At 40.7% G+C, this 12,255-nt stretch overlaps 1 protein-coding gene across 6 annotated transcripts in view; it reads right to left on the bottom strand.

Annotated features, from left to right (window-relative positions):
* Osbpl8 (oxysterol binding protein like 8) overlaps positions 1-12,255 on the bottom strand; it is a 132,261-nt gene that overhangs the window by 68,733 nt on the left and 51,273 nt on the right. For 2 of the 6 annotated variants that reach the window (XM_029542199.1, XM_021205460.2), the window contains exon 3: positions 6,117-6,153. The exons of the other annotated variants lie outside the window; for them this stretch is intronic. In XM_029542199.1, coding sequence (XP_029398059.1) covers positions 6,117-6,153 — 37 coding nt within the window. The remainder of the gene's footprint in view (positions 1-6,116; positions 6,154-12,255) is intronic. 6 annotated transcript variants of the gene reach the window in all.

The following is a 12,255-nucleotide window of genomic DNA, read 5'->3' on the forward strand; positions in this document are numbered from 1 at the left end:
GAAAACAATTTGGGGCTAGCACACACTTGATGAATGTAACACAAACTTGCTCTCATCCCTAGAAAAACTCTTCTATGTGCATACTAAGAAAAAAGAATAAAATCTATTTTGTGATGGTTTGTATATGCTCGGCCCAGGGAGTAGCACTGTTAGAAGGTGTGGCCCTGCTGGAGTAGGTATGGCCTTGTTGGAGGATGTGTGTCACTGTAGATGTAGGCTATAAGACCCTCATCCTAGCTGCCTGGAAGTCAGGATTCTGCTAGCAGTCTTCAGATGAAGATGTAGAACTCTTAGCTCTGCCTGCACCATGCCTGCCTGGATGCTGCCATACTCTCACCTTGATGATAATGGACTGAACCTCTGAACCTGTAAACCAGTCCCAATTAAATGTTGTTTTTTTATAAGAGTTGCCTTGGTCATGGTGTCTGTTCACTGCAGTAAGATGTAATTAAGACAGCAGTTGGTACCAGGGACTGGAGTATTGAGGTAATAAGTCTGGCCATGCTTTTGTTTGGAAGAATGTGGATTTGGGGACTTTGGATTTGGAAAGCTCTGGAATGCTTTAAGTGCGGCTTAATGGGCCAACCTAGTAGGAATATGGAAGACAGTGGTGCTAAGGGTCATTTGAACTGATAGGCCTGCTGGCCCAAGAGGTTTCAGTGGGGAACTTTAATATGTGGCCAAGAGACTGTTTTTGTGATGTTTTAGTGAAGAATATGGCTGCTTTTTGACACTGTCTGAAGAGACTGCCTGAAGCTAAGATTTATATTAATTGCATTGACAAAGAAAGTCTCAAAAAAAGCCCAATAGACTTTGTTCTCTGATTAAGTCTGATGAAGAGCATTTTGAACAAGCATAGCAAGCTGAGAAAGGAGAAATACAAAATATATAGTTTGAGTATTAAAGCAACATCAGAAAGTAAAATGGAGCTGAATCCTGGGATCCAGGATATTTAATTGATTTAAGGGAGTAGTGACCTTGGGGCAAGATTCCACCCAGCTAAATTTAGGTCCAGGTGTGGTAGTATAAGCCTTTAATCCCAGGAGGCAANGACAAGCAGATCTCTGAGTTCAAGGCCAGCCTAGAACAGAGCAAGTTCTAGGTGAAGAAAAACTTAAATCCAGGCTTGGGACCTTTAGTCCCAGTGCTTAGGAAAAAGGCATGCAGATATCTGAGTTCAAAGTCAGTCTACAGACTAAGTTCCAGGACAGCTAAACTTAGGCAGTAAGAGAGTTGGAAATCAACAAGCTGGTGATAATGTAATAGAACAAGAGGGCCATGTTCCAGCCCAAGCAAGCAGCAGAACTCAGCAGCTTTGGACATGTGGCTTTAGAATCCACAATAGAAGGGACCAATGGGACAATTGATGCTGGTTAGCTAGAGCTAAGAAATTAATGGTGATTAAGAAGAGACCAAGCATCACTAAGGTGAAACCTTCTGGGAAGTGTTTTCTGAGAGCACAAAGAAGCTGTGCTCTAGTAATGTGTAAGAGTCACCCAGGTGGGACTGGTTTTGAAGGCATGAAGGGGTCATGAAGAAAAGCGGATGCTTGGCACTGTGAGAGGCCGTGGAAGGCCAATGGTGAAGGTGCAGCCTCAGTTGCAATTGACAGTCTAGGACTGAAGGGGTCCTGCAAAGGAGTTGAGACTTGGCACCATGAAGAGAGCCTATAAGAGGCTTTGGTTAAACTTCATTGCAGCAGAAGACCTCAATGTATTGGAGATGCCAATACCATGGGATGATCACCAAGAACAGCAGTGGCAGTGGAGTGGATCAACATGAGCTTAGAGTAATACAGAGAACAGAGATGGAGAAGTGATGCTAGCCCTTTGGAGGAGCCTAAGATGTTTGAGATGCCAGAGCCGTGGGCTATCTGCTAAGAAAAACTGCTAACGGAGTGGAACCAGCCCAGGAGAAAGAAGTTTGTTGCAGTTAACAAAGATGAAAAAGGAGTGGAGATCTGAAGACAACTTTGACATCAGCCATGGAGATGCAGATTTTGGAGTTTTTAGCTGGTGTCCTGTCTTGCTTTGGTCATTACAGTTAAATGACTGAATCTCAGAAGAGACTTTGAACTTTGGACTTTAACATTGTTGAGACTGCTATAGACCATGGGGACTTTGGAAGTTGGACTAAATGTATTTTTGCATTATGCTACGTTTAGGTACGGTCACCATAGATTCACATGCTTGGACAAGCCTATAGGGGTCAGGGAGTGAAATGTGATGGTTTGTATATGCTGGGCCTATGGAATAGCACTATTAGAAGGTGTGGCCCTGTTGGAGTAGGTGTGTCATTGAGGGTGTGGGCTGTAAGACCCTCCCCCTAATTGCCTGGAAGTCAGTATTCTACTAGCAGCCTTCAGATGAAGATGTAAAAGTCTTAGTCCCTCCTGCACCATGCCTGCCTAGATGCTGCCATGCTTCCCACCTTGATGATAATGGACTGAGCCTCTGAACCAGTGAGCTATTCCCAATTAAATGTTGTCCTTATAAGAGTTGCCTTGGTCATGGTGTCTATTACAGCAGTAAAACCCTAACTAAGACAATGCTTTTCAGAAACCAAAGGAAGCAAAACAAAAACAAAACTCAAAGAGCTTAAATATTCACCAATTAAAAAATAAAACAGAGGGGATGAGAAGTACTAGAGAGATGGCTCAGTAGTTACGAGCACTAGCTCTTTTCAGAGGCCCCGACTTTAGATTCCCCAGGCCCACATGACAACTACAACCATCTATAACTCCAGCTCCAGGGAATCCAACACCGTCATCTGACTTCCACTGGCTCTAGGTACAGAGCACGCACACTCATAAAAACAGCAATAATAATTCTAAAACTAAACAAACTAAATGTGTTATCCAAGTATGGTATACATCATTAATCCCAGTACTCCGAGGGCAAAGGCAAGGAGATCTCTGTTAGTTCAAGAGTAGCCTACTCCTCATAGTAGGTTCTAGCCAAGCTAGTTCTACTCAGTGACTCTGTCTCATAAAAATAAAATAATAAAGTGGGTTAATAAATTGTGGCACTAGCATAAGCCACAATAGCATATGTCGTCTACTTCTGGGTCAAACAACATGCATGAGTCACAGAAATAGAACATCAACTACAAAAAGCAAGTTCCCAACATATTCCATACACTCTGGTACAGTCCTTAAAAACCAGTGTTGACAGGGCACTGGCTTAGCATGAGAGGGGTACCCTGGATTTAATCCTTAATATCAGAAAAAAAAAAATGTGTTAAGAAATAAAAAGCAAGCCAAGCTCAGTAGTAAAGGCACCTGCCACCCAGTGTGATGAGCCACGTTCAGGACCCACATAGTGGGACAAGAGAACTGATATACACAAATCATCCTCTGACCTCCAAAAGCATACTGTGACCACATGGGTGCTAACACACACACACACACACACACACACACACACACACACACACACACACCCTGAGATACATATGTAATTTTAAAAATTTAAAATTTAAAAACAAATCCTTACCCCTTTTCAAGCAAAAAAGCAAAAAAATAAAAGATTAAAAACCACAACATAGTCATCATTTCTGGGGAGAGCCACAAGCTAGAGAAAAGAGTTGATTACAGCCTGTTTGTGCATTTTGTTAGTATACACAGGCATGTGTTTAAGTAAGTCCACTACACACACAGGAAAACAGTCCTGTCCACCTTCCCGACCCAGTGTTTACGTGCTTCTCCAAAGAAGAACCCAAAGTGGAGAGACCCCATGTGCCCCTGCCGGCCTGCCTCCCTGATGTGGCATTACAGGCCTGTGTCTCCATGCCCAGCTCTCAAGTAACCTCTTTTTCAGACTGCTTTACAGTAAGACCAAGACCCCATCTTCCTGTGTGTTTTGTCTCAACTAGTTCATAAACATTTCTCTTCATAACCCAAATCATTAGTGCCCTACAGGAAGTATATCACAGTGGACTATCTGAACAGAAGCTGAAGAAGTACAATGACTGTGGTGCTGTGTGTTTCCACTGTCACAACTGATAACTATTTGCTAAATAACTGAAAAGCTATTTGGCAAAGGAATCATTGTGGTAGCATAGCCTCTTAACAAGTGACTCACCTGCTAATGGTGACACTACAGTGCCCCCTGCTGGCTCCACTTATAGTGCATGCAACTACTTAGGGGCTTCTCCCACTGGACAGCAAGCACACTGGCATAAATAACACTACAGTTACTGTGCCACATCCTCAGCAACTCATCAAACTTTAAAGAATTTTGCAAATCCTGGCATTTCTCTTCTCCTGCATGGAAGCTAAAATGAGATACCTAAGTAATCTGCGAGTCAGCCGGACTGCCCTGAAGATCTGAGTCTTTCTTATATAAAATTATGGTAGTAGGAAGATTTAGTAATATCTGTAAGGAGTTTTAAGATTTAAAACTATTCTTGGAATAATAAAAAATGTATACAAAGAGATTTATGTTCTTCTACTTTTGTTTTCCACTACCTGGTAATATTGCGTGTACTACACCATATTGTAAGAACAAATTGCTGTTGAGTTAAAAGAAATAGTGTATTACTTTAAATTAGCTTTCTATAAAAAATTAAATATTCTTTCTAATTTACTTGTGAGAAAAAACTAATACAGACCAAAGATTTTATATGTGTGTGTGTATATATTAATTATGGAAATTATGGCTTTGTTACATGTCTATGTAACCACATTCATTATGGCTTTGTTATGTGACTATGTAACCACATTCATGTCCTCATTTGCCCTCTCTTTAGAACAACAACAGAAACCTCATTATGAAGAACTTTTGTCATTATCTTGCTCATTCCCTTTCTTTGAATTCCCCCAAAAATGAGGTCCAGAGCACAGAGATGGCTTGCAACAGTGAGGTGACTACTAAACATAAATACAAACTTTGAAATTAGTTTCCTATGTGCCATTCAATAAAAATCAAAACCTCTGTTCAATTTATGATGGAATAAAATTCTCATTACTTTAATTACTAACAGACCTGAATCCAACCACCAACGCTTTGCTCTCACTGTGGCATAGTAATAGCAGGCCTTAGTGGACTGTGCTTCGCACAGATGAGCTTCAGGCTTAACCTGTAGGATCAGGGTTTAATGAACTGAGCTCGGAAGTTCTTTTCGGTTCAGTGTTGCTATGATTTCTAATGTGCCAATTGCTCCTGTCACTGTCTAAATGGACTAAAACCATCTGAGGTGGCATGTCTTATTTGCTGTGCTTATTCAAAAGCCACCACAATGTCCATCCCTATCCAGAAAAAAACACAAAAAAACAAAACAAAAACAAAAAAAACAAAAACAACAAAACCAGCAAAATCTGTTACAGTAAATTGAATATAATTTATCTTAAAGGGTTTCTAGACCACTAAAATAAAACATGTTTTCATAAAAAGCTCCAAAATACAAACAAAAATGACAATTCAATTATTCTATTAAAATTCTATAAATGAAAACACTTTCTCAGTTTCATGAGACAGTAAATAGGTCCCTTATTGTAAGAAGGAGGTCTTACTAAATACTGAATTAGCTTCTAACTTAGTGGTTTCTCAAGCTTCCTAATGCTTCCAAACTACAGTTTCTCATGGTGTGGTGATACTGGCCATAAAATTATTTTCTCCTTGTTTCTTTTTAAACCTATTTTTTTTTTAAAGATTTATTTATTTATATGAGTACACTGTAGCTGTCTTCAGATACACCAGAAGAGGGAATCAGATGGTTGTGAGCCACCATGTGGTTGCTGGGAACTGAACTCAGGCCCTCTGGAAGAGCAGTCAGTGCTCTTAACCGCTGAGCCATCTCTCCAGCCCCTATAAAATTATTCTTATTGCTACTTCATAACTGTAATCTTGCTACTGTCATGAATCTTAATGTAAATCTCTTGCTTTCCAATGCGTGAAGGGGTGGTTTGACCCCACAGGTTGAAAGCCACTGCTCTGAATGATTGTGATTGTGACTTAAGTACAGACTCTGTGGCTCTCACACAGACCATAGCAGCAGATGCACAGTGGTCATTGAGCATTTCACAATCAAAACTGAAATACTATTTTTCATTTGTAAGTAACACCAACAATATTATTGTGTCCTTAAAACATGACTTTCCAATGTTAGCTACTTACTTGATGGCCCAAGGACATCTTTGCTATCACCAAGAAGCTTTTAACGCAGAGGAATTGAGCAGCAAGCACACACAATCCAAACCAGGGAGAAGCAAACACCGGATGGACGGACGGACGGAAGCGGCAGTAAGACAAAAGGACAAGAGGAACAGCGTTAGTCTGAGTAGGAAGCACATGCATGTTAGCTTCAACCGTCATAATTTATAAGACATCTCCTACTATATACCAAGAACAAAACAAAACAAAAACTAACACCTAGACCTTGGCTTAGGTGACACCAGGTATTGTCTAAACTTGGAGACGTGAGGCTATGGAGAGACAGCAGAATCACCGAGGTGCATTGCTTTACGATTACTCCAATCAAAAGTTCCTCCCGATTACAGTTCAAGAGAGGGCTAAGCAGCAGAAAGACCGTTCAGAAATCTAAGCTCACTCGAGGTTACTTACCCTTTTAAATTTAAAGCTTTAGAAGTACCTAACACTCAATCAGTAGTAAGCATTAGTTATGCATGCCATTAGAGCACTCTACAGAGATTTAGTCTTAGAATATTATAAGACAAGCAAGATACAGGTTCTACAAAGACATTGATAAAATAGATCATTTTTTAACCAAATGGCAAAAATAAAAAGAGAAACAGTTGTTGTCAGACAAATAACCCCAGGATAAGTTTTAAGTCAGACATAATTTTCTTAGGACTGACTAGAGGCAAGCATAATTTATAGCTACTAATCTTTTAGGAAGTCAGAAGACATATTCTGTTCTGCCCACCCCAACACGACCTCAGGCTGACTTCAAACCCACAGTCCTCCTCCTTCAACCTCCTATTCTCTACCACACCAAGCAGAAGACTCAGTTCTTTAATGAAGAACTTAAAACTGGCAGCAGAAAAAAGCTGCAAACCTCTATCTACAAACTCTTTTAACTGACAGGGTAACTCGGGCTCCCTTAGTAGGCATAGGGCTCTCAGGTATCTAGCACCTCACAAACCAAACCTAAACCTTCCCACTGATTAGACTGTTTCTGAGCACAGAGGTAATTACAATGTGACAAAACAAGGCGAGGAAGCCCTTCGCTGCAGGCTTCTGTCATCTTCGTGGAGAAGGTCTCCCCACTCCCTAGCTTGTAGCTGTTGGGCAGCTATGGCTATCATACTCTGGTGTCTATTTCTTTTTCTTCAGATGCCAAGCCATGCTTATTCCGCTGTGAGCAGATTTGGGTTTCACAGACCACAGCTCTGCTGACAATGAACTCGTGTGCGCAGGTCCTCCTTACAGACAGCAGGCTTGACAGAGGAGATTAAAGTGTGTGTCAGGACTGGAGAGATGGCTCGGCTAGAGAGAGCACGCGCTGCTCTTCCAGAGGACCCACACTGGGGCAGAGGGGTACTCACAACCACCTCTAACTCCAGCTCCACAGAACTCATTTTTGCACCCACACACGCACACATGCACAAAAGGCATACAAATAAAGACATACTTTAAAATAAAAAATACACCTTAAAAATTAAAAAGGCAAAAGTGCTTGTGAAGACAATCTTAAAATAACACCCAGTGCTCCTCACTTCCTGGTCAACAACCCTTTCTCCTCCAGAGTACACACACGCTCTGAATTTCCTTTTCTTAGTTTTGCTTTGGGTGCAGGAGGTATAGGCTTGATTTTAACATGATGTCAGGCTGTTCTGAAACCCTTGATCCTCCTGCCTCAGCTCCTGGACTGCAAGCACGCACCACCATGCCTGGCTCACTACTAATGAAGAGAAAAGTGGCAAAAGGATGGCAAGCTCTTCTGAGACTGGGCCTTGTTCTCAGTGCTCTCTCGCAGGTAACTGGCTATGGCGGCCCTCCAGAAGGCAGCCTTGCAGAGGCCTGGGTACACACTGAGATGAGGATGGAGTAAGCTTAAAGAGGATCTCGTGTGTCCAAGCAATCAACAGTGCAGAAAGCGACAGAATCCCTCCCTATCCTGAGCTGCAACCTCCTGGCGAGCTGCAGTCACATAATAAACTTCTCTTGGATTCCTGACTCATAAAATTTGAAATAAATGCTCACTGTTTAATATGACTTAATTCTGGGATCATAATATGAAATATTATATATAATAATATATAAATAAGTAACATTGGAAAACTGTACAAAGGTAGGAAACTGACAGAGACAACTATAGCCAACATTTTAAATGCTTCAAGAACATTTATTTTTTAAAATGTCTTCTTGTGATGATTAATTTAGAGAAAACCTTTATGTACGTTTATCTTAAAACAACCCCTGCCAAAACCATACTAAAACAAAGAAAAGGAAATTCAGAGGCTCTGCGCTCTCTGGAGGGAAGGGGACTTTCCTCTCCCTCACTTTCCTAGTCACCAGGACCACGGGAGACCATTTTGGATTGTCTTCACAAATTGTTTTTAAATTTTTTTTTAGATTTTTTTCATTATTAGTTTTTCCCTAGATTTACCAGTAACTTCACTAAGGAAAACTGTAGTTTTAATCACACACAAACACACAAGAGTAAACATGGTGTTCACACATACGCATACATAAAACTTCACATTACAAACATATTTGAAGGTTTTAGAATTCATCTTCTAGTCACTAGATATGCACTCACTGATAAGCGGATATTAGCCCAGAAACTTAGAATACACAAGATACATCTTGCAAAACACAAGAAAACCAAGAAGGATGACCATCGTGTGGATACTTCATTCCTCCTTAGAATAAGGAACAAAATACCCATGAAAGGATATAGGTACAGAGACAAAATTTAGAGCTAAGATGAAAGGATGGACTATCCAGAGACTACCCCATCCGGGAATCCATCCCATCATCAGCCACAGCAAGATTCTGCTGAAGGGACCCAGATATAGCGGCCTCTTGTGAGGCTATGCCAGTGCCTGGCAAACACAGAAGTGGATGCTCACAGTCAGCTATTGGATGGAACACAGGGCCCCAATGGAGGAGCTAGAGAAAGTACCCAAGGAGTTGTAGGGGGCTGCAACCCTGTAGGTGCAACAATATGAACTAATCAGTACCCTCTGAGCTCGTGTCTCTAGCTGCATATGTAGCAGAAGATGGCCTAATCGGTCATCATTGGCAAGAGAGGCCCCTTGGTCTTATAAACTTTATATGACCCAGCACAGGGGAAGGCCAGGGCCAAGTAGTGGGAGTGGGTGGGTAGGGGAGGAGGGACGGGGTGGGGGGAGGTATAGGGAACTTTCGGGATAGCATTTGAAATGTAAAAAAAGGAAATAATAATAAATAAATTAAATTTAAAAAAAGAAAAGGAAAAAAAGAATTCATTTAATAAGCTCATTTTCATTGTACAGTTTTGTTTTATACTCTCCAATTCTATTGATTAGCAGTACTGTGCTGACTTTTGTGCAGTTTCTATTCCTTACGCATTCACTCTCCAAAACTGATTTCTAACCCAGACAGTAACTTGAAGTATTGTTCCAATAATTGCAATAGAATATCAACATTACACCTTTCAGCATGTTTGTGTCATTTGCAGTTTATACCATTGGATAAATCCTAACTGGTTCAGTTTGACACAGTGAGTAATGACCTGAAATATATACTATCCATACAGCCAATAAATATTTACTGAGTAACAACTATAGACACGTATTTTAAATACCAAAAGATCCTAGCAGTAAATGAAACAGACAGAAATCCTGTCTTAGGCTGGAGTTTGTTCTTCAGTCATAAATGTATGCCTAACTCTAGCCCTGGGTTTGACTCACACACCACCAAAACTAGAATTCTGTCAAAGTGGTACTTACATTTTAGTGGGGAAAGTATAAAAGAACACGGTCATAAATGGTAATAACTCATAGTATATTACATAGCCTAAAAATAAAGCAAGCAGAGAACGGGGCATACAGAGCATCAAGGAGAAGGAGCTCCAAGCTTCAGACAGGAAGCCCAACAGCACCCTCCCAGTGTCCACAAACAAATAGAGAACTACCAGAGAGGACTCGACAGGGAGGGAGAATGTTATACAGAGGATGGCTACGCAAGCCACTGCCAAGGGTGTGGGGGTCAGTGTGAGTGCAGAAGGTAGACATACCAGGAGAGTAAAGTAACACTGCGGTCAGTGTGGTGCAGGATCCTAGACTATAGAAGCCTTTTCATAGGCCTGCTGCGGCTTTGGCTGGATTTTGAATGGGATCAGGGAAGCAATGAACAGTTTTGAGAAAAGGACTGCCATGGTCTGATTGTATTTTAACAGAACTGTTCCAACTTAGTATTCCGAAAACACTGTAAGAACAGGAGTGTGTATGGAGTTTACTGAGACAACCTGGGGAGGACACAGCAGGAGTGCAGGTGGGGAAAGGTTGTTCAGTTCTCAATTTTTTGAAAGTACAACAGCTGACTTTCCAAGCAGACCAAGTAGGAGGCAAGAGACAGGGTATCAAGATGATGTCGGAATTGAGCGCCTGCATGATGGAAAAGCCATTAGCTGAGCAGTTGCAGTTGTTACAAGGAGAACTCCAAGGGGCTCAGGAAGACATCCAAGCGGATGCCAAGAAGGCCGCTGGATGTATAAAGTCTGTACGGAGAAAAGGGTGGGGCTGGTAGGGAAAGCACGAGTGATGCTTTATGTGAGTTAGCTTATGACCTCAAGGCCTTGGTCACTGACAACTGACACATGCCATGATACGTATGTTCCATGGTATAAAGGAGCAATCACAAGAAAACCAAATTATAATGGACAACAAATCTAAGACTCAGGCAGAAGCACTCAAAAGCATAGCTGAAGCACCATGGGAACGCACACAGCATGGCTTCAGAGCCATTTCCAGAAGACACGGCTGAGAGACGTTCCATGGCATGATGCTAGTAGGATGCGGGTTACAATGAGTGAGCATCTTCTTGGCAAGTAACCTTCAGCACTAAGTGGACCACAGACTAGCTTGTTATCCTTACATCCTCAGGATGCAGTACCATGTTGTATACTACATAAAGACTGTGAAATACCTAATGTGGAATAACTCTACATAAGTATCCTATACATTTTTTTATTTTAAGCTAGGCACTCATTGGCTTTCGCTAAAGTACTAAAATACTACTCACATCTCAAAGAATCTAGAAACTTTTCAGTTGTTTAGAGAATGACCATTAAGATAGGATAAAATATTTTCTCTTTTAATTCAAAAAATATTCAAACTCATCTCAGTAATTTGTTACAGAAATAAGTCTTCTAATTTGACTGAATGCAGTTTAAAAAGAAACAACTAATGTGGCTAGAAATTTTTTTTAGGAATGTGTGTGCTACAAAACACTTTGATTGGAAGCAGCAAATAATTACAAGATTATTTAAATCATTAGTCTGTGAGTATCATAAAAAGTGTTATATAGGAACTATGATCTAATTTTATTTTACATCTAAATGTATGCCACTCATCTATGAGTACTCTACATAAATGACAAAGTAGAAGTTTATCACAAGCCCTTCAACCTAGGAACTCCTCCATCTCAACAAACCAAGACAACAATCACCCTGTGGTACAGAAATGACTCCGTGTCACTGGTGTCTATCCAAAAGCTGTACATACACTTTCTTCCCTGTATATGCAGTGCCTTGACTTAGGCCATCTGGTGAGCCTAAGGCAAAGCACGGAGCTTATCCGGCAAGACCACAGCTGGCTCAAAAAGTCTCCGAAGCACGCCCATGGCAGGCAGCGCCCAGAACCCACATTTGGGAGGATTACACAAAGCATCTCAGGGTGTTCTGTTCACTTTCTTTGGCTCTGAGAATAAGAAACTTCAGTGATGGATATATAATGCAGATGGGAACGACGTGTTCTTAGAACAGGAGTCACTCTATACTTAGCTTGAATTTCTCATATTATTGTAATCTTCTGCAAAAATGTGCACATTTTATACTTTAGTTTTATATGAAAGTTTTAAAGGAACCTTTTTTCTGGGAACTACAGCTTAACACTATTGAGTAAATAATATGCTTTGGCCCTATAGGTACTAACTCCATTTTACAACATTTAATGTAAGACAAATGAAACACACTTAGGAAAGATGCACCAAAATGTGGTTATATTTAGAAGGCAAGAGTTTACTTATTGTATTTTTTGCATAGTATTTAATTATGGTATACTACTATGCATTACTTTTTTTTTTT

This window comes from Mus pahari, chromosome 9, assembly GCF_900095145.1.
Source record: "Mus pahari chromosome 9, PAHARI_EIJ_v1.1, whole genome shotgun sequence".
NCBI lineage: Eukaryota > Metazoa > Chordata > Mammalia > Rodentia > Muridae > Mus > Mus pahari.